The following is a 23804-nucleotide window of genomic DNA, read 5'->3' as shown; positions in this document are numbered from 1 at the left end:
GATGGTTTCAGGTGAAGTTATCTCTGTATACTGGGTTATGTTGGATGGCAGATTCCATGGAAATGACTATATTGAGTATATTGTCACCAGCATTACACTGTGAATGGAATATAAGCAAGTAAGTCATTCACTATAGAATTAATGAATTTCTAACTTCTATGACATTTGTACTTTTCTTATTTGATAGTATTATAATCATACTAGACATAAAATAAAATACACTACAATTTGTATGTGGTAGTCGAGCATGTTTCGGCACAAATTGGGCCAGCTCGCACTGGGGAAGTACCACACCCCTACAGAAAATTGGTGTGAAATAGCATTCTGCTGTGTTTCGTTTGGTGAGTGGGGGAGCCAGAGGCCCATATCCTTTTCCTTACCCTTCCCAGTCCATTCCTTTATTCCTTTCCTTTAATTCTTTCTTAATCCCTTCCCAATTTTAAGTCAGCAAATCATTTGTAGAGGCGTAAGGTCTGACTTGGACCTTATGCCTCTCCAAATTTTCATGGGCAGTAGCGGCGTCCCACCAGCTCCATTGGCGGCTGTGACGTAAAAAAAGAAAAAAAAAAACACTTAGTTGGGCTTAACTATCTAAAGAATAAAAAACTAAAATGTGAATGGCATTGATAATTTACACCAAGTAGAGAGTGGTTGATGTTTGTTCTGCCGTTTAATTCTATGATATCCAATTTCAACAATTGATGGAGCAGAGACAATACATATTAAAATCCTACTAATATTATAAATACGAAAGTTTGTAAGGATGTGTGTGTGTTTGTTGCTCTTTCACGCAAGAACTACTGAAACGATTGCAATGATATTTTCTACATAGATAGCTGGACAACTAGAATAACATATAGGCAACTTTTTATCCCGATACTCCTATGGGATACGGATTTACGCGGGTGAAACCGCAGGGCGCAGCTAGTAGCTATATAGTCCTACTTCAATCAATAATTAAAATATTGTTTTACCTTATATTTCACAGATATCAACAAGCTCTTACAACTACAGTAGTTTTTATGGGCATGATGCTTAGTTCTACATTTTGGGGTAACATTAGTGATAGATATGGCAGAAAAATAGTAAGTATTATTGTATAATCAATTGTCATCTATGACTATAACATTTTATTAAGGAGGGGAAGAAGAAAAAAAGACCATCATCTCTCAGTATAAAAGTTAATGGATGTTTGTTCATATCTGTAATTATATTTTGCAATAACCTTCTTACTAGTTAAACTATTTATAGGCTAGATAATGTGTAATTAATTCATACAGAAAATAAAAAGTAATCTTGATACAGCAAAAATGTTTCTACCAATAGATGAGTATTGAAAATTTTTTTTAAACCATTCTGTTATTTCCACTATTCCATTGTATTTTTTCAGGCTTTAAGCATGTGTGGAGTTTTACTATTTTACTATGGTCTACTGAGTGCTATAGCTCCTAACTTTCTATGGCTGCTGTTTTTAAGAGGCCTTGTTGGATTTGCAATAGGATGTGTTCCACAATCGTAAGTTTCAGTGTCTGGCAACTGTAAATAATGTGATTATAATGTATTAATTATTTTTTATTGAAAATCATAGCATCTATGAATGATTTCATTTATGATTTCAGAGTAACATTGTATGCTGAATTTTTGCCGACCAAACAACGCGCGAAATGTGTTGTTCTACTTGATGTTAGTAAACATTGCTATTATTTGTTTTTATATATATACAAAGAGATATGTTTATGTTCTGTATTGCATTAAAAATGTAGTTGGCAATTGAGATAATTTTTTTTTTAATTTTTAGTTTTATAAGATTGAAATGCTTTATAAATGAGAAATTTTGAAAGAATAGAAAAATTTTGATCACGAGGCGGGATCCGAACCCGCGTTTTTTGCCAAACCGTAGCAATCCCGCCTCGTGGTCAAATTTTTTCTATTCTTTCAAAATTTCTCAATTGAGATAATTTCAAATTTTCAACATCAAAATTATTTCATACTAGCTTTTGCCTGCGGCTTCGCACGCGTTAAATTGGAGTCGTTTAATAGATGATATTAGACAAATAAACCTTCCTCTAGGGTGATTACCCTATCTATTTAAAAACCGCATCAAAATCCGTTGCGTATTCGTAGTATTTAAGCATACATAGGGACATAGAGACAGAGAAAGCGACTTTGTTTTATACTATAGTGACTAATATAATATTTATTATTTTTTGGTAATCGAAAAGTTTTTATTTCAATATTGTACATTCTTCAAGGAATTATCTTAATTTCGAATATCTCATGCCAATTCTTATCTGTGTTCATTGCAAAACTCCTTTTCAAATTAATGAGAAATCCAATATTTAAATTCAATAAAATTCTACAACAGTAAAAATATGTGACAATAATTGTTTTAATATTTACAGTGTTTCTGGGCTTTAGGGGCGTGTTTGGAAGTTGCCGTAGCACTAGTAATAATGCCAACTCTTGGTGTACACTGGCTGCTAGCATTATCCACCATACCATTGCTTATATTCGCAATTATATGTCCTGTAAGTTGAAATGTTTCTAATAATTAAATATAAAATATTACAGATTATTCAATAGTATTTGAAATGTAATTATCCTTTCCATACATAAAGCATAATATGATTATTATTGTTAACGTTTTTCTTAGTTAAAAAATAAAATCAAAGGTGTCAGTATTCATTTTTTATATTTGTCAATTACTTTTATTTTTTGCATTAATTATGCAAACCAAAGTGGAATCTGAAGTGAAATAAATATAAAATAAGGTTATAACGCTTTTCGAACCAGAGGAAAATGATAAATGGTACAACTATGCTATGACGATTTTAAAGCACTTCTAGAAGAAGTCTGATTGAATAAATACATGTTTGAAACCAATGGCGTTGTGCCTGCTACAGACTTTACTACTTATAACCTGTAAAAGTAGTAAAGTCTGTATCATACGACATACATATCCAACCACTTATTTATGCAACAAAGTGTAACAAACATACATACATCAATCCAACGTCACAAATTCCTACATATCCTTTCTTAACAATTATAACAACTGGGCACTCATAATTCTGTTCATTAACGCCCTAATTGCAAATTTAATTTTAGTGGCTTCCAGAATCAGCTCGCTTCCATGTAGCCAGCGGTCAGCCCGATAAAGCGTTAGCTACACTTGAAAAAGTAAGTATAAAATACGGAAACATGTTTCTAAATGATCTAAATGATTCCATCTTTAATAATCATGTTAGCAAACTAAATGTTGTGTAAATGTTGTATCACATTTATTCAAAATATAATTATTTATTCATTTTTAGATAGCTCGAGACAATGGACGTCCTATGTTGCTGGGACGTCTAGTATGCGACGATTCAGTCGGTATTGGTCAGCGAGGTCGGCTAAAGCACCTTTTGATACCTCACTTACGGAATACTAGCTTGCTGCTGTGGGTTATATGGTAAGAATTATTTTTAACTAATTATTAGGATTTTTATTATAATTAGTAGAATGTAAAATTTGAAACGTTATACTGATAGGATAATAAAATAGGAAAATTAAACACACTAAATGACATGCAAATTATTTTTAGAAATAAAAGACTTTTAAACGGATTTTAAACGCGATTTATTCATTATATTATAATGTATAATACTCGCTTAAAATCAAACAAAAGAAAAATACTACATGCCAATTTGCATGCCATGTTGCCATGTTCATAAATATTGTATGTATTAATTTAAACATATTTTTTTAATAACTAGGATGTCATGCGCGTTCTGTTACTACGGGCTAGTGCTGATGACGACGGAGCTGTTTGAGGTGGGCCCGAGCGGCGGCGAGCAGACGTGCGCCGCGGACTGTCGCCCGCTGCAGACTACCGACTATATGGACTTATTGTGGACTACCCTCGCTGAATTCCCTGGTATATCAAATTGTTAATAGTATCCATTAGAAACAATACTAGTATTGAACAGGTGTCTCGGAGACTATGATGTGCATTATTAGAATTATATATATTTTTAACTTTTATCCATTAGTGACATTTCAATATTGTTTCCTCTGTTCACAGGCATATTTGCTACAATTTTTATTATTGAGAAATTTGGTAGAAAAAGAACTATGGCGATACAATTTGTTATCTTCGCGATGTGCGTTTGTCTTTTGATATATAATACCAAGTGAGTATGAATACTTTACTTCAGCTTTTAATAAAAGTTTTTTATAAGTATTAAATAATATTTACAATAACCATACACCAGATTTCAAGTACGAACCCAGCAGTATTGAAATTTTTAATATGAAATCAGTTGCAATGTTTTTTACATTTGAGGTCATCTAATACAATATAGATGTTGCATTTTGTTGATGTTGATTTGTATATTGTTTACTCATTTTTCAGCCGTACATTTTTGACGTGCATTCTATTTCTGGCTCGCGGTATCATCGCTGGCTTATTCCAAGCGGCCTACGTTTATACTCCAGAGGTAAATAAAGACCAGGATTATTTTTAGGGAAGTCAATCAAAATAAATAAATGAGACTTTTAATTTCTTTTGTTTATACAGTTAAGACGTTTTATTGTTTTATCATATATTTGCGATGGCAATCTAATGTTTTTTTAGAATGACTCCACAGAATTTTTAAGCTGGCAAGATAAAAGAACGAGACACACTTCCTTAATCGAAACTATCTCTATCTCGACTCCAATAATCCTCTACAATAAGCCGAACCGAATATATACTAATTATACTACTATCAGTCTGGTTCATTTTCCTTAAAACAATTCTTATGAGCGACCGGTTCTGTTAGTATATTACCAGTCCATGGCTATGGCTCTTTTTGATTGCCTAAGAATCTTTGGTAATAGATCTGCAAATACCGAGAACTTATGCCTTACACTTCTAGAATCATATATTACTTGTTTTTTTTTTTGAAATACTTTGTATATTATTTAATTAGTATAAAAGACAAGTGTACCGTTCCACTGGTTGAGTCAGCTAAAAATATGTATTTTTTCTATATGCTTTTTTGCATCCTCTTGCTCTTGCACCCCGTTACCTGTGACTATGTAGATATTTATTGTTAAAAGCCCTTTGATTATTGTAACTTATTCGTATAAGAAATTATTGTTTTAAATTCTTATAGATTATTGAAAAAAAAATTAATCCGCCATTGAGTATTGAAATGTCCGTGCATTTCCAATTGCGACCTTTCTACATTTGAAGATAAAATCATAATGTTAATAAATTTCATGTAAAAGAGATATTAATGCAACATAATAGAAAACAATACAATTAGTTCCTCTTGACGCTTTTACATTTTTCCACAATTTTCCACAAAGGCATTGATACCTCCATTTTGTCTTTTTAATATTTTGTGGCAGGTAGTATTGATACATATTAAATGAGTATATATAATAACTTATTACTGAAAATTCCAGGTGTACCCAACAGCGTTACGTTCTACAGCAGTTGGTGCTTGCAGCGGAGTCGCCCGGTTGGGCGCTATGGTAACTCCATATGTTGCACAGGTATATACTTTAGTCGCTTTTGCCCGCGGCTTCGCACGCGTTAAAATCAAAGTAGTTTAATAAATGTCATTATGCAAATAAACGATTCTCTTGAATCACTGTATCTATTAAAAAAAACAATCAAAATCGTATGTGTACTTTTAAAGATCTCGCAGAAGTATACATACGTACATACATATATGGGGACAGCAGACGCGGCATGCGACTTTGTTTTATACTATGTAGTGATTAATACAGAATGCAAATAAAGCCATTCGTTCATTTTATACTAAATATGAAAAGTATTATTAATTTTTATTATTTAATATGGTCAATGCTTTAGTTTATAGTACCAAATTATGTACCTAATCTAAGTATGTAACCATATTTCTCAATATATATCCTGATCTTTAAACCGCTTGTAAAAGCATGAAAAAGTTACTGATGTTTTCATAATATTGAAGTAGCTACTTACTTACTGATTGCTTTAAAAAAAAAAGTAAAGTTACTCACAGAACCTTAATTCACATTCCCAAACATTCTCATTTTTGTTTCGAGAATAGCTATCTAAACACATGTTTTCTGCGTTATTTTTCAGGTTCTACTGAAAAACTCAATTGTTATCGCGATCGGAGTGTACTCGCTAGCAGCTCTGTTCGCTGCAATAGCGTGTCTCGCACTACCCATAGAGACGAAAGGCAGAGAAATGAGGGATACCATTACGGCTACAAGCTAACTGCCCAAGACTGAACATTTATACAATTTGATATATTTTATGTAACCGTTAATGTTAACCACTGAATTATGTATATGATTACCTTGTACTACACTCCTAATTAGGTACTGATATTTAAAGGAACATCCACACATATAAAATAGCTTTTCTTGTTTTTTTCCGTCTAAATAAAAAAACTAAGAATTTATTGTAATTGCTTTATTGACACATTAACTGAGATATTATGTGTATCCTTTGGTAGTTAACATGATGTGGTTTATTTGGATCTGATTTTTTTGTAATTCTAAGATTTTGATTTGCTGTAGGTATCTAACAAACTTGTACAGTACTTATCTAGTTTTAACAAAGCTTTACTTAATTGAAGAATAACAGTCTTCCATAAAGTAATTAAAAGAAATAATATTTATAAGTGTTTTGTTAATTTTTTTACATTCTATTTATCTCTATATCTTATACTTATATTATAAAAGGGAAAATTTTGTACGTTAGAATGTTTGTAATGTTTTCATACAAAAACTACCGGACCGATTTACAAAATAAATTTATCTCATTAGAAAGCTACAACTTTACTGAGTGACATTGGCCGATTGGTGACCTACTATGGGCGAATAGCTATTTAATCTATAATCAACGTTAGCATAACATTTAAACCGTCCATTTTTTTAAGATTAAGCCAAACGTGATTCTTACGAAATTAAATGTGTATTTAGAAAATTTAATCTCATGTTTATAATGTTACAAATTAGTAGTATTATCTAACACATCATTATATTATCTAACATTACAACCAATGTGACATGTGCATTTTTATAATAATATATTAGCAATAAGACTGAGAAGACTGTATAATTACTCGTTTTTATTCTTTTGGTATCGTTTACTTAATTCTTAGAATTAAATGACTCACAAAATTTTGAGTGACCCAAGAAAATAAGGTAGAGATATTTTATTTTTTCTGATGAACTACTTGGACGTTGCGAAAATTATACAATATATGACTGTTTTACTATAAGTATACAATTAGGTAAAAACCTACAGTATTACTACAAAATATTACGTATTATTTAAAGTTACTTCAGATACGTGGTTTATTTTTTTTTTAACTCATCTATTTTATAATACATAAATAGTATATAATATAATATAATTGTATTTAAATATCTCCGAATGACATGAAAATTGTTATCAATTTCTATTTCTCTAAAGTAATGTTTTGCTCTTTATAATATGAAGTGGTAAATGTCCTTTTTTACCGTCTTTCAAAAACAAAAAGAGTAGGTTCTATGTTCGTCGGTACATTTTTTATATATGTTCGATTTTTTTTCTTTTGCAACAATCTGATACTTAATGTGGCTTTAAGTAGAATAGGCTTTTCTTAATTCCATAATGATACGTCTGCACACCCAGGGTTTGCTTCCAACAAATGACCAGTGAATTGACACACATTATAATTTAAACTTGTTTTGCGTTAAAAGGGTAAATCTAATTATTTCTATAACAATTTTTTTAGAAAAAAAATAACCGGCAACTAGCGCTTATAATAACTATATTATTTTATTTTCCAGTATTGAACGCCAGTTTGTGGTTTTTAAATCGGTTTAAAATACGGTTGCTATAATAATTTATTATATCTCGTAAATCACATCGCCTTTAAAGATTTTATTTGCAAAGACTATTTGTACTACTGCTCATATTCGCTTTCAAATGTTTCGACCACACATTTACCAATAAAATAAGTGAGTCTCTTTTTATTGATCAACTATCAACAGTTAAAGCATAATTGCTAACTACATTAAACAAATAAATCGATTTTTGGTTATTCGGCTTAATAAACTTTATGTTCTGACGTGTATTGATATTCCATATATTATGATCAATTCATAATTGTGATAAATACTATGTACATACTTTATATCATCGATTATTTGATAATATTAACCTTTTTTTTGTTAATTCTTAGAAATCAAATGAGACAACAGCACCAAAAATAGAATTATGTATATTTTAGTCACAATATTTAAATAAGATCTTACTTTAATTATAAATGCACTAAATAAATTTTTATTTACACAGTTATTTGTATTATTTTATTTCTTAATTAGGGGGTAATAAAACACGGAATGTGCGAACTATAATTATTTATTAATATTTTTGGAATCCCACATTTATTTGTAAAGTATTCATTTACAAAGAAAATTTTGTATAATACAAAATCTTCAATAATTAATTTTTTTTAGTTTAAGTGCCGTCTGTTTCTGTGCCGTCCATATTTAAACGTGTATTTATAAATAAAAAGTATAATGCATTTGGGTTCAAACTAAATATGTAATACTGTTATTAGAAAATTGTAATTTACATTTCAAATTAGTTACTTGGCTCCTGTACTGTTACTCTATGAAAATAAACTTGCAAGCAAAATATCAATAACAACATTTAAGCGCAATGATTTTTTGCCCTATGCACTATATCTTTAATTATATCTTTATTTTACTCAATTTACAAAATCAAATTAATTAACTATACTTTACTGAAATCTGCGAAAATAATAAAGAAAAGCTATATAAGCTATCAAGCATAGTAACATTTTATTTTTTAATGTTGATTGTACGAAAACTCCTTTTAATTTAAATTCTAGTATTACACCAATCTTAAAGAATAATTCTAAAACTAGATAGACGCAAAAATGACATTTAAGTGCTGTAAGTTACTTTTAAATTGTTAATGAACACACATTCAAAATTGATTTCGAGTCCACTGGTATAACTATAAAATCTGTCAAAATTAAAATTATCCTTAATAATGATATTTACATCAAATCAGTCAATAAAACAATGGCACTAAATCGTACCATATGCCATTATCATTTTTCATCACTATAGTGTGCATTAAGTCATCATAGTACATATAATTTACTTAAATTTTATTCAATATTTCATGTATGTCATAATATACAACATAGCCTTTTATTTATGGGATTTTTAAGCAAATAATAATTCATAACAAATGGATAGAAATGAAAAGCATACAGCTTTTTATATGTGACAATCATATTCTTAAATCTATAATAGAGTATTTAGTCTGATCAACATCTGAGAATTTATAACATAATAATATGTGATGAAATTTTGTAATACTTTATGAGATCAAAAAAAAATTTTACAAGGGCATTAAATATTAAATTATAGGATACATTAGAGAATAATTTGTTAACCAACGGTGGGATATAAGCTAATTAAAATTACATCTTATAATTATGTTTCATTTAATTAACTTTGTTTTGATAAAGATTGATAAAATTACAGGTTCTTATTAAATATTAAATGACAGTCCAATTACATATTAGCACTAATATCATTAATAAATGAACATCTCTGTTGTATTAACTGAAGTTTATTATTTGAAGCTGCTCCATAGATGAATGCTTACGCCTTACACCCTAATATACATCCTAAGTGCTCACAAAACACAATCACAATGAAATCTAATTCCATTTTACCCAAGGTAAACTTTCAAACTTTTGTACTAGGAGACTACTTAATATAATACCTATTCAATCATCATCTAATTCAATAACAATGGGCTCAACATTTTTTGTTGCTTTTGTAAATTCATCCTTTAATTGAGATAATAATGTACACTTTGGTATTTTTAATTCCTCTGCTTCATCTACTAAAGTTTTCAGTTTTTGCAATCTTCCAATATCTGGTGCTGTTGGCAAGAGAATGTTTTTTGTTTCAGTCATCCACTTATCAAAACTATTTACCCTAAAATCAATAGTCTGCAACATAATGTGCAGCTCATCCATATCATATCGGTAAAATAGTGTCTTTTTCTCCACTGGACATTTGCAAAACTGATCAGCATGTTGTAAACATGCCATATGTTTGCAATCTGCACATGACACAGAAGACAAAAAACATGTGGTTTTACATACTTCACAAAGTCTTTCATCATCTCCAAGCAGTTCAAATGCTGTCCTTTGAACATTTTTTAATCCATTTTTAGCAACAAGAGCTCTTAAACGACTCTCTTCTTCTGTTGCATGGACCAACTCTTTTTGTGTTTCTAATGCAGTCTCTAAATCTAAACGGTCCCCTTCTAAAGCCATCTTACATATTAATTCATCATGAGAAAACACACAAAATCTTTTAAGGTTTTTGTAATGACTTATACACTCCCTACCAATTTTAAGCCAGTCGGGGGGAGCAAAATTAACTGCTTCTGCAAAGTTATAACCTTGGTTAAACCCTGCATGATATGCTCTGGGGAATGTGACTACAAATTCTCCAGCATTCTGATCAGTTCTATAAATTGGTACTCCTGCTGCCATTAAGATATTTGGATTCATTATTGTCACCAATTGATGAAGTAGATCTGGCTGAGATTTGAACAAATCAGGTGCTGCTGCTTTCATAGCATTCTCTAGTAATTCTGCCCCACTACCTGGGACTCCATACCATGTTTTAGCTTCACCCCAATGTAAATAATTGATAGAATAACTCCAATGATCTTCATTATGCCAACAAAATGCAGAAAAGCACATACCAACATACATCCAGGGGACAGTCATCCCAGATATATCTGCATTGATAAATCTTAATACAGAACCGTCCAGCACAGGAAGATTATTCAAATTCCACCCAGAATCAACATATTCTTGATCACCAGGATACAAATTGATTGAAGATTTTGTGGGGAAACCAGAACCATGATCCATGGAATGTAAATCAGCCCCATATTCTACTGTTACATCCTCTTCTACTGACGATATTATCCTCCAGAATTCTTTTTCTGCCACATTTGTAGGCACCAGGTGCCCAGACATTCCAAAATAATCAGATTTAAATTTATCAGCCATTTCCCCAAATTGTTGCAGTGTATATTCAGTTTCAGCTTGAACAAAACCAAATGCTTCAGCAGGTTTATGGACTTCTTCTGCAATGCAACATGGACAACGCCAATCCCCATCAGGAACCAATGTCAAAGGAGGTTTTAAACAAAATGTGTGGTATGTATCAGAGCACCCATTACATATTAATAACAAGTCATCTCTGTGGTCCTTCTGGCAAATTGCACATATATATACAGCAAGTGGATCCAAATCATACCTGGGCCTCTTTCTGGATTTTGTAATATCAAATTCCTCATCATTCAACCCTGGCATTTTAGGGCCAGGTCCATAGCAAGCTAATCGCCTTAGTTCTCTGCTACGTTTTATAGCTTCATTATCTTTACTTACATCCATTTCAACTTTTATATCAGAACCTGTCTTTGCCTTCTTAATACTAGAATGAGGTTTTTCATCAACTAAAGTCTCTTTTTTTGTAATGGATTCAATTGATATTTCTTTTATAACTTGCTGCTCTGAATCATCATCATCTTTGACTTCTGGCTTGGGTTCTGATTTTTTTACAGTCTTTAAAATATCCGCTTTACTTTTTTCAAAAATTTCATATGGTAATAAAATCTTTTCATAATTACTTCTAAGAAAATTCATTGTATTAGCATTCTGACTATATCCCATGGCGTTCGCAATCTTTCGCCATTTTTTTGGAGTATTACAACTTTCGAAACCACCTTCTTCATCCACCCAAAATTTTAAACAATATAAATCCAATGTTTTATTCTCGATCATTGGTATTTTTAACGGTGATCCTTGAAGTTCCCAAAATTTAAGAATTTTTTCCAGAAATAACAGTTTTAGCCGAGTTATAGCTTCTAATTCATTGACTTTTTGTATCCGTGGAATAAATTTTAATTTATCCACATCCAAAGAAAAAGGTGGCTGCCATATTGCTGGCGGTTTTATTTTACATATTCCAGTTTTTTCAGCTACCGGACGTATTTTTGCTATATACCCTAGAGGATCTGTGAATTCTTCTAACGTAGGTTCAAAAACAGGAGCTTCAGGTGGTGGAGTAAAAGTGAACTCCGCACTTTTATGCATGGCATTTTTTTGAATGTTTTTGCTATCCATTTTAGATAACACTACACGATTCTCATAAAACGAAATAATCCATGTATTATCAAATATTTCGACGTCCAAACATTACACGAAACAAAACACAGTCTACGTGACTTTTCGCCATGTGTAAATGGCTTCTTAAAAATTTTGTACAAAATATATGCACACTCAACAATTATTGTCAACAGATCATTTTATTTAGGTTCAAGTAATTAGCCTTTATTTACACCACAACGATAAGGTTCATTGCAAAGCACGCACAAAATGTTATTTTCACTTAGATCTATGCAGTTTGTCACTATGATCTTTGCATTACTTCATAATTCACAACACACGAAAGTCAAAAATCCAAATGAAAACGTGATAAAATAAATCGATTGTGCGATGCGACCAGCGACGGATGATAGTATTAGCACGTATTAGTTTACGCTGTACGATTCGTCACGACTACGATCACGATTCGATTTTTCAAACTCATAGTCGGTCGAATACGAGTTAAGTTGAAAAATTAAATACCACAAGAATATACAGAGTGTGGTGTAATGAATGGATAATATAGCAACTACAAGTAGAGGACGTTGTGGAGGTTCAGAAAAATAATCTTTGTGTCAATTACAGGCCCTTGGTTTTTAATATATTCGACTTAAAAATTCAATAAAATTACACCTTTGCCACTCTTTCTAGTGGTACAACTACAAGTGTATTTAGTATTCCTGGATAGATGTACAGTATATTTTATTGAACATAGATGTAACTCCCAATTTCCTGTTTTTCTTTTTTTCGAAGTTAAACAAAGATGTCGAAAAATATTATATGGTCACCCGAGTGCCAAATAAAAAAAAAAAATATGCCTATTTTATCAAGATTTCTGAATGGTGTAATTCATTATTCACTGTATTTTCAGTAATTACTGAAAATACGCATATAATTCTTAAAACAATAAGTCAAAAGTTTTTATTCTTAATTACCAAAATACTTAAATTTGCTTCATTACTTGAAATTAAAATATTGTTTAAATAATTGTAGGAAAAGAAATTCATTCTAAATTAAATTTTAAAAAAGTTATACAAAGTTGCCACCGTCAGTAATACATAGGTACTCTACACCTTATAATGAATGAGCACTTCAAGATTCTTGCATGTCTCATTTAAAATGAAAATAATATTTTAAACCTTTTTTTCAATAATGATAGTAATCGTTTATGGTATGCTTAACTATTTTTTATACGTTCAAGCTTATAAAATATAAAAAAAAAATTGTGAGTATTCTGTGAAATAGTAATATAATGTAACGTAATGTAACATCAAAGTATAATATAAGAATACTATTGGAGAAAACATTTGACCACTACTACTTTTAGTTTGTAATGTTAACTTTAGTTTTGAGTTAAATATTTATTTTTATAGCATTCAAATTGTTACTACCGCCTCGAGATCATATCTTTTCTATTCTTTTAATTTCCTCCACTATTGAGTTGCTAACTAAAAGACTATGACTGTACGCTGCAAACTGCAGTACTTATATAGGTATGCAACCACCGATTTCAACAGCTCATAGTGGCTGGAGGTACTCATACAAAAGTAAGGTACCTTCCCTTATCTTCCCTATCTGATGCGCTCGAGTAAATGCCAAAATCCCCTCTAGTACTACTAGTAGAGGATAGTCGTACTATACTATTCTTTGCTCAATGCTGCAGCATTACATGGTATGGTGGTTAGTACATTGGGATCCACCCAAAAAGTTATACCATTATACAACTCTGATTGGTAACCTACGTACCTTCTATGGAGGGCCTAGCCTCCATACTACTTACCAAACTTGAACTTTTAGTTCCGTATGACTTTTGACAAATGACAGATTGAAATGATTTTGACAGGCATCAGCTTTTTATTTAAGTGTTATTAGAATCTAAACGGTTATTATATTCTGTAACGTGAAAAAACATTGTTTATTAATTTATTGAAAGTTCGCTTATAATTTAAAATGTTACATTCAGTTTATGGCGCATGTCGCCAAAATGCTCTACAGATCCAACAAGTTAGGTTAGGTCACAGGCTCAGAGGAAAGCCACCCATTTATAGCAGAACAATAAAAGAACGATTGGATGAATTAAATTACAAAGACGAATTATATACAACAAAGATAGACATTGGGTTCCCACCGGAGCGGTAATACTTTTAATATTTTAAATTGTTATTTTCAAACATAGTTACTCAAACATTTTCTGTGTAATCGAACATAATAAGTAATTTTTCAATAATATCTTGATATTTCGGTACTGCAAGCTAAGTTTTCAATAATTACTATAAGAATAAATTTCCAGATAAGCAAATATTCATTTTACATATAATAATTATTTTTGCCAATAGGGGTTCAAATGTTTCTTATTTTTTTCATTATTCATATTTTCATTTCATTATTAATTATAACAATTTATGTAGTAACAAGTCTGTCTCTATACTTTCGTTAACTATGAATAAGAACTATATAATTTTTTGTTTTGTTTTTAATTTTCATTCAGAAAAACTGATTTTCGCCATGAACAACTAGAGCATTTGAAGAAATTAAAAAGTGATAAGGAATTAGAGAGACTCTCCAGAAATCAGAAGCTAGACATTGATTTGCAAGAAGCCAGAAAAGTCTGGTTGGAAACTTTGGGTCCCCAACATAAAAAACAAATTGCTGACCACTATGCAATTTTTGACCACTTATATGGCGAAGGCTACTTCATTCCATTTTTAAATTTGGAAGTGTTTTATGATTTAAAAGATGGAACCTGCTTGCCTGTTTATGCGGGTAATCTGATAAAACCAGCCGAGGCTTTAGAACCACCAGTTGTTTCTTATGATGCAGATGCAGATTCCCTATGGACACTTGTATTAACCAGTTTGGATGGTCATTTAACAGAAAGTGATAAGGAATATGTTCACTGGCTAGTGGGAAATATACCTGGTAAAGACATAGACAAGGGTGATACTATTGTAGATTATTTACAACCTTTTCCATTGAAGGGTACTGGTTACCATAGATATGTATTTGTTCTATATAAACAGGATGGAAAAGTTTCTTATGAACTCTCAGAAGGTATGTGTAGGTATAAATTACTTATACTCATTTCAAAATAATAATTAAATTTTGTGAAGAGTGGATTTGCATTTTTGCTTACAATATATTAAATGTGAATGTTAGATTTCTTTTCAATTTTTAATATATTGATTACTTCATATGTATACTTTATTTTGTGACTTACTTTACTATAAGAGCAAACATTTAAACAGCCTCCAGCTTTACATAAATTTGTATCATTACATTACAAATAACAAATTTATTGTTTATTGAAAATGTAATTTTATATTTTTTGTATTTTCATTTTAGTTAGATCCAAGGCTTCGTTAGAGGATAGAACTTTTGTCACAAGAGATTGGTACAAAAAATATCAAGACAACATAACGCCTGCAGGACTGGCTTTTTATCAGTGTGACTGGGATTTAAGTGTAAGAGATTTCTTCAACAATACCTTGAACAAGAAGGAGCCAAGTGAGTAGACATTTTTAAATCTATGTTCATGAAATCTTTACTAATATTGTAAATGCAAAAGTGTTAGTTAGTTTGTACTTCTTTCATATTTCACATATTTCAACAGATGTTTCATGAAGTGTTTGGGGATAGATAGGTATAGGCTACTTTTTTTTCAAAGCAAGGAAACACTATCGCCATGGGAAGAGTCATTATGGTGTGCATTTTAATCATTCCAAAAGATATAAATTCTTGTAGATGTGCTTTCTTAAAAATTGTCTGACAACAGCTGTTAATTATTTTGGATCATGCGGGTGGAGCAATTTTATCTTCCAATTTGAGAATTTATGAATGTTAACATTATTTAGAATATATTATATTGAATATAATAAATAATACAAAGAAATGCATATTTCTGTTAAGTGTAAATCATAAGTGCTTTATTTTTTACAGTCTATGAATATGACTTCCCACAACCATACATTCGTCCTCAAGAATGGTTCCCTCTAAGGAGACCATTTAATTTATACATGGACAAATATAGAGATCCCAAACAAGTCAGCAAAGAATATTTATTACGCAAGCTTAAGAACGAAGATCCCTTCAAGAGTCCTCCTCCACCACTAAAATTCCCAAATGCTCAACCATTGCCACATTCAATGCCATCTTGGTTGAAACTGCATGAAAAGAAAATACGCTTGGGCTGGGGTAGAGTAAATGATGTGTAAAATTAGTTTTATCTTTTAAAATTAAAGTAAAATGAGTAATAAATAATAGGAAAATTATAATCTTTGTATTTATTGGGTTAAAATATACATTTTGCACAAATTTTGGTTTGCAATACATTTAAGATTATGATAATGATTCTTACACTGTCGTCTATTGAAGTAAGAAGTATCTATAATTTACAAATGTTGAATAGTAACCGTTTCACGTAACTGGAACCAACCAATATTCGTCCATATAAATACTTAAGGTACACTTCTGTGATATTTATATGACGATTATCCCGAAATATAACTGGCGCAGCTAATTCCTGTGTTTGAAAATATCATTATTGAATGAGTTCTTTGGGTCGAAGAAAATTCAAATTTAATTAGAATATTTTATTGTAAAACCAAAAATTTCAAAGAACATAATCAGACTTTATAACAGTTATGTAATAAATACAATTAAGCAAAGAACTAGGCGCAATCGGTATACACAAATAATTATGACTGTTACTGAGCACCTGCCAATTAAAGCACTTCATATATTATAATACATCAGAAGAATATATGACATTAAGAGTTATATTTTTATGTAAATGCATCATATTACAGTCCATACACACGTAAATACTACTTCAGATGATATGCTTGAAAGTTGAATGCTAACTCTTCATACATTTCATTAATCATAAAAGTTGTGGATGATATACCCTTAATAAAATGTTTTAAAATAGAATTTGCAACTTAAAGATGCCTTGATCTACATACTTTCACAGATTACGATAAAACAGTGTGTATGCATGAGCTCTATTTGGCCCTACTTAATTTTAATATTAAAAATTATTTCCATAATAATGATATAGAGCATAGACAATACATAGAAACCTTAAATTTAGGCAAGAATTAAAAGATAAATGAATATCTGTTTTATTTAGTGTTTAGTCTAGTCCTACGTCATCGTCGTAGGGTTTCGATGTGGCTCCAGTCGCTTGAGCGCCGGCCGGGAAATCTGAAATATTATAAAACTCATTAGATGGGGTTTTCGCTTCGATGCAGTTTACTACTATTTCACCTGTATTCTCTATGGAGTAAGATTTTCCTTTTCCTTAATTGAGTAATTAAGAAAAACAAATAATTTTCAAAACATTGCAACACAGATTCAATGTCCCATATTAATGGTCCAAGCCAAGTGTTTATCAGAAATAGAGAGATCCTGATTTCATGGCTGCGCTAAATTTATTATCTATATTAATAGGAAAAGTATTTGAATAGACCAAATAAGCTTCGAGATATTTTTTTAATGTGTCTCATCAAAACATATACTCTATATCAATTATTGTATTAACTTGGGGTAACTTGGGACTACTAGTCCTATATTTATCAAATGTGAAATCGAGGCCAATCAACGTGAAATGCGTACTTTGTGATGGTATCCACCCAGCAAATTATAAAGGAACAAGTAAATTTTATCTTGAACTCCAAAACGGCAAGTTTCTTAAGTCTACAGAGCGTAGGAAAACCTATTTATTTTACAAAGAAACGAAACTGAAGAATGAAATAAATGATGTATCAACTCACTACACTGCCAAAATTTGATAATATCTCCTTCAACTGCTTAAAAATTGCCCTATATAATGCTAATGGGTCGTTATAATGATTATCTTGAGACAAATAGACAAACATTGACATGCTATGGATGGCAGAAACACAAGTTTACATGGAGTTCAAGATGCTATTAGCTGATAAACGTATGCTCGAAATCGATAACAATTACGTGAAATACGTATTTGTGGATAAAAAACTTACAAATGCAACTCAAAATATTACTTAAAAAAAAAGAAAACCATAATAATATCTTAATATTCCTAAAAAACATAGACACTACTGCAGAATCCAACTATCGTATTATGGAAAGCCTTGAAGAATCTTAAACAGCCTTTTCCTAACAAGCCTCGATTCGAAAAGGAAATACATAATGGACTTCTAGTGATGTGGAAAATTGCGTGCGTGCGATTACATTCGAAAAATATCTTAGAAAAAGCGGAGATGTCATCGTTTATGAATACAATGAAGTGACATAAAAAGTGTTAATGTAATGGTTGTATAAAGATTTCATTTTTATTTAAATATTATTATAACTTATGATAATAAAATGCTCTGATTCTTAAACATAAAATCGCAACATTCTTTTAACAATAAATTGTATCTTTATAAATGCAATATTAAGCCTATATGGACATAATAATTAATATTTTGTAAGACTCACTCACTCATTGACAAGCTCGAATCGGTACAAAAACGATTTATACGTTCTTTATACAATCGCGAACACCTCAGAAGATTCTTACCCATCTATGAAAATCGCCTTTATTTAAATAATAAATTAATTTAGATTCCCTTGAATTGCACCGCAAATTCATTGATTTAACATATTATATGTTTAAAATTATCAATAATCACATTCATACCGATATGCTTTGTAGATTTTGTTTATATTGCAACGCACATATGACTAGGAACACAAAGCCCTTTCATATAACTGACACTCGCCTTTGTACGTCACATAATGACCCAGTCTATAGATTGTGCCCATTATACAATGAAATAGTCAATAAAAATTACGCTATTGACATATTTTCCAAGTCTTGACAGTTTTCGTGCCTTAGTCCTTGCTGCTCTGCGTAGCACCTAAGCCGCACTATTTTCTGATAATTTAGTTGTAATCTTTTTTTCTGTTTAGAGTTTTAGAATTTTTGTTTAGTTAATCTTGCGCACTAAATAGTAATTTGTGAATCCATAGAGTAGATTTAAACATAGAACAGTATTTGTTGTACATTATTACTCATAGGAGGCCTGTGTCCCAACAGTGGGAACATATATGGACTGATGATGATAAGTTGTTTGGAAACCAATAAAATAAAATAAAAAATATGGATTGCAGGTTCAGTGATCAGCAGTAAAAGCTAATGACGAGATAATTAAAAGACTTAAAACAAAAATGCTAAGAATGGTATGAAATGCACCTTGGTATGTTACAAATACTAGATCACAACGATTGTGTCTTTGCATAGATCTGGTTAGAGAGGGGATATCAGAAAGAAAATAATTGTATAAAGAGCATATTACCCATCACTCAAAGAAGCTAGTAGTCAATCTTATGAATGATAAACATCGACTTGTATGATAAACAGCCATTAGAAGACTTAAAAGAAAGATTCCTAAAGATCTTACTTAAAAACCCAAGAATGAAAGGACTTGAATTCTATACACGACAATATCTAAAGCATAAAGCATTTGAATGCTATAAAACTAAAAAGTTTATATCTATATTCTTAAATTTCACTGAATAACTTTAAATTATAGATTGCAATAAAGATATAATTACAAATCTTACCTTTTGCGAAGGCTGTATTGCCAAATTTCTTGTGAAACATTTCAAACACAGCTGCTATCTTGGGATTGTTCTGGTATTTTGCGAAATTAGCTGGGTTTGAGGAAACATCGTAGAATGCATTCATGACTTCTGGGTCCTGTAAATATTCATAGAATGGTTATTTATGTATGTTGATTAAAACAAAATATTTCCAAACAAGAATGAATTTAATCATAAATGCCTTTCGTACATCTAATTGATACATGATCTATAGTGGTTTTTATTAAGTAGGCTTAACTTTATGCCCCAAAGTAGATTCCGTCACTCACAAACCAATCTTACGAAGAAAGGAAGTTACGAATGCTGCTCTAATAATTGTTGAAATGAGATATGCAAGCATCTTGAATGGCTGATATTATATTAGAGTAAGTAACTTTGAACGACATTTGTATTTTTTTATGTCAACTTCGGCAATATAGCTGGTTGGTCGCCTGATGGTAAGCGCTACAACCGCCATTTGGTTTGGTTTGGAACTTTGGTATACAAATAAGTTTTAAAATAATATTAAAATACGAAATTTAAATGAATGCTATCCACAAAAACCAACGCAAAACCGGTACACCAATTTAACGATAAACGATACATTTGTTTACCTCAAAAGCAGCCATCATTTCCGGGTTATTGAGTACATTAGCAAAGAAGGAGGGCAAGTTTGTGGGCATATTGAACGGACCACCCGCGGCCGGATTTGCTTGCTTCTTCGCGGTCTCCGCCTCTTGGGCTTCGCGAGCGCGACGCAGCTTCTCAGAGTGCTGAAATGGTAAAGGCCGAATCTAGTTAACATTAAACTTGTACATAATATGCACATATTACATGTTGTCGATTACAAAATGACCCGTCATTTTGCTTTTCACTGTTGAAAAATTCAAAGAAAAGAAAAAAATTGATCGTGAGGCGGGAATTCGAACCAGCACCCATAATCGCGCTTAAGGAATTGAATTTCTGTCTCTCGACCCATTTAGTAAAGTTAGCCAATAATTGAACAGTAAAGATTAAGCTAGTTTGCTGCATCACCTACAGTAACAGCACTAGTAATTGTACAAACCATAATTGATTTACTAATTACATACGTAATTGTGTATGTTACTTTTACTTTTCCAAACTCGCAGTCATAATATTCTTAAATAAAATCTGTTATCATACCTCCTTGTCTTCCTTCCTGCGCTGCCTACTGAGCTTGTGCTGACGAATTTTATCAGCATTTGGCTTGATTTCACTCAACCATTCATTGACTTGGTCATCATAGTCAATTTTAAGAGATTCACAAAGATCATGTGAGGCATTTTCAAAAGAGCCTAAGAGCCTGAAATTTAATTTATTATTAACGGATACTTTATATTGAACAAGAAGGAACTAAAAGCATTATAATTGTTAAAGATAAATTGTTTAAATGAATAAGCACATAAATTCTTACCTATAGGCACGACCACGAAACTTATAAGCAGCTGCACTATCACAGTTTAACTCCAGGGTATGAGAACAATCTTTGATGCATGCATGTAGTTTGTTCAGTTTGAGAAATGCCTGAAATCAAATATTAGTAATATACATTTTATACATTTTACACATTTTAAAGAAATATTTATTATATTTTATTCTATTAACATATTCAATTATTGTGTGGTATTAAATGGTTTGTAAATCTTACACCTTTAAACGAGCAATTCTTGTATATATATATATAATTAGGATCTCGGAATCGGCTCCAACGATTTTCATGAAATTTAGTATACAGGGGGTTTCGGGGGCGATAAATCGATCTAGCTAGGAATTTTTTTTTAGAAAATGTCATATTCGTGTTTTATTCGTGTTTTTTTTTCCTGACATCTATTGGTGAATAATAATACTATTTTGCTTCGTAGGTAGCTGGACAACTGAAATAACACATAGGCACTTTTTATACCGATATTCCTACGGGATACGGTTACGCAGCACGCTTACGCGGTTTCAACCGCAGGTCACAGCTAGTAAAATAATTTATACACAATACAAGTGCAAAGATGAATTTCATAAGCATTTGTTATGCATAAAAAAAACCTGACATAAACTTCTGACCTATTTTCAATTTAATGAATGAATTCCTTTAACATACAAAGTACAATGAAAACTCTGGTATTCAATTATAGCTAACAATGAACTCACTTGACCCCTTTTTGCAAAGAGCACAGCACTTTGTGGGTTAAGTTTAATAGCCTCTGTGTATAAAGCGATGGCTTCTTCATATTCCTGTTTAGAGAAAGCCTCCATTGCCGCTGTGCGCTTCTCATCAGATTGGTCTCTCTCTTCATCTGTGACTTCTTTCGATGGATCTCCCATTTCCTGAGTAGCTTCTGAATCAGCACTTGTAATTACTCCTAACAAGGAAATTACATATAAGTTGTGAAATGAACTAAATATGTCAAAAAGTTTTTAATTACTATCTATACTAATATTATAAAGCTGAAGAGTTTGTTTGTTTGTGTAAATGCGCTAATCTCAGGAACTACTGATCCATTTTGTAAAATTCTTTCAGTTTTAGATAGCTCATTTATTGAAGAAGGCTTTGGCTATATATGTACCATAGGTGAAGCCGGGGTGGGCCGCTAGTTCACAATAAAAGCTCATAACTAATAATTTGTAATAATTGTTGAAAATTCTAGTAATATATAAATATAGGTAAATTTTAAACAAAAATCTTTTAATCCCACTAGCACTGTGAAAACTATTGACGATAGAAGAGTAACATATAAAACAGTTATATAAAATTTGAAAATATTAACACGAAACTAATTAAATTTAATTTTTAGATTTATAGCATTGAAATGCTTTATAATTTTAAATCCTGCCTCGTGACAAATTTTTTCTATTCTTTCAAAATTTCTCACGAAACTAATAACTTTGTAAATCTATAATAATAGGACATGTTAATGTAACATAGTCTGTGGCAAACAAAGGTATAAGATTTAAGAGCTCAAATCAAAAAATGTTACATTTATCCAAATAATTTGAAGACCCAGCGCAAACATAGGAACATAAAGTTCTTTTTTTTTGTAAAGGAGGTAAAAGCATATAATTAGCCATATTTCATATTTATTAAAAGAAGAATTTAATAAATGTTGTTGATAGACTTATCAAGTTGTCCATCTGGACAACTACAAGCTAGATCTACTCATTTAATGATGATAATCATAAATGTAAACTGCACATTGAAGTTATCTAACAAAATTATAGATTTAGTGTGCACAGAAAAATAAAAACATAATTATAAAGTATTACCTTCCATATCAAGTTCTAGATCAGACTCTTCAGATTCAGAGGATGCAGGTTTTGCAGCATTTTCTTCTAAATTGCTTGTAGGAGGATGTCTAGTTGAAAAACATTAAATAAGATTTAAAGGTTTTAAACAAATCCCCAGTTTATATGTCTACCGGACTGTGATCAATATTCAAATGGCAAGAAATAGGTATACTAAATGAAATGAAAATTTAATAAAGCTTTACTTACCCATCTCCTGATGCAGTAAATGGCTTCGAGCCAAAGGTAGCTGTTGGCAAACGGACGCCGAGTGATACCAGATAATCCTTAAAAAATGCCAATTTCGGATGATGGAGGATAAGTGGTTGAGCCTTACAGAGATCAACGAAAGCATTTAGCTGCGTTAGCTGCTCTTCGTTAAATGGACAACTCATTTTTTTGGTTGATAAGCTGCCGGTATCAATATGTATTATTTAGTAAATAAATAAATAGGTACTTAAAAATAAAAAGGAATAATTTGTGTGATATGATCATAGGAAATAAATGTACTTACGTCTTTTCGGCAAAGAAAAGATTACTTATTTAAACAAATGTCAATGCAATCTGAATAATTTAAGAATATTCTTGATTGCTGAAAAACGTCGTACTTTGAAATATGACATATGACAACCACAAGTCCAGTGTTGCCACTTGCCAACTTCTTTT

At 31.1% G+C, this 23804-nt stretch overlaps 4 protein-coding genes across 5 annotated transcripts in view; 2 read left to right on the top strand and 2 right to left on the bottom strand.

Annotated features, from left to right (window-relative positions):
* The window catches only part of LOC119834225 (synaptic vesicle 2-related protein), a 17126-nt gene extending 10715 nt beyond the window's left edge, over positions 1-6411 (top strand). Inside the window, exons 3-14 of the mRNA XM_038358557.1 lie at positions 12-118; positions 989-1085; positions 1391-1515; positions 1620-1683; positions 2403-2528; positions 3109-3180; positions 3315-3454; positions 3759-3919; positions 4067-4175; positions 4397-4481; positions 5437-5526; positions 6104-6411. Of these exons, the coding sequence (XP_038214485.1) occupies positions 12-118; positions 989-1085; positions 1391-1515; positions 1620-1683; positions 2403-2528; positions 3109-3180; positions 3315-3454; positions 3759-3919; positions 4067-4175; positions 4397-4481; positions 5437-5526; positions 6104-6241 (1314 nt within the window). The 3' untranslated portion in view covers positions 6242-6411. The remainder of the gene's footprint in view (positions 1-11; positions 119-988; positions 1086-1390; positions 1516-1619; positions 1684-2402; positions 2529-3108; positions 3181-3314; positions 3455-3758; positions 3920-4066; positions 4176-4396; positions 4482-5436; positions 5527-6103) is intronic.
* On the bottom strand, positions 2831-23804 carry LOC119834227 (putative protein FAM10A4). Of its 2 annotated transcripts, XR_005287994.1 has the most exons (10): positions 23653-23804; positions 23349-23549; positions 23121-23209; positions 22008-22219; positions 21280-21389; positions 21009-21168; positions 20459-20617; positions 19827-19962; positions 16987-17441; positions 2831-2842 (listed from the first exon to the last, which is right to left on the bottom strand). XR_005287994.1 is itself a non-coding variant. In XM_038358559.1 (9 exons), the coding sequence occupies exons 2-9, from the start codon at positions 23531-23533 to the stop codon at positions 17371-17373; spliced, it is 1122 nt and encodes a 373-aa protein (XP_038214487.1). In that variant the 5' UTR covers positions 23534-23549; positions 23653-23804; the 3' UTR covers positions 16819-17370. The 2 variants fall into 2 exon arrangements, 1 of the variants encoding a protein (XP_038214487.1); XM_038358559.1 differs by lacking the exon at positions 2831-2842 and having other exon boundaries at positions 16819-17441.
* On the bottom strand, positions 7567-12813 carry LOC119834224 (lysine-specific demethylase lid-like). Its single transcript, XM_038358556.1, has one exon. The coding sequence runs from the start codon at positions 12216-12218 to the stop codon at positions 9792-9794; it is 2427 nt and encodes an 808-aa protein (XP_038214484.1). The 5' UTR covers positions 12219-12813; the 3' UTR covers positions 7567-9791.
* Positions 14049-17329, top strand: LOC119834226 (39S ribosomal protein L38, mitochondrial). The gene is made up of 4 exons (XM_038358558.1): positions 14049-14374; positions 14728-15290; positions 15582-15743; positions 16176-17329. Exons 1-4 carry the CDS (start codon positions 14190-14192, stop codon positions 16448-16450), a joined length of 1185 nt encoding a protein of 394 aa, XP_038214486.1. The 5' UTR covers positions 14049-14189; the 3' UTR covers positions 16451-17329.

Source organism: Zerene cesonia, chromosome 19 (assembly GCF_012273895.1).
Source record: "Zerene cesonia ecotype Mississippi chromosome 19, Zerene_cesonia_1.1, whole genome shotgun sequence".
NCBI lineage: Eukaryota > Metazoa > Arthropoda > Insecta > Lepidoptera > Pieridae > Zerene > Zerene cesonia.
The sequence above is the reverse complement of the archived record's forward strand: the minus strand, read 5'-3'. Positions and strand labels throughout refer to the sequence as shown.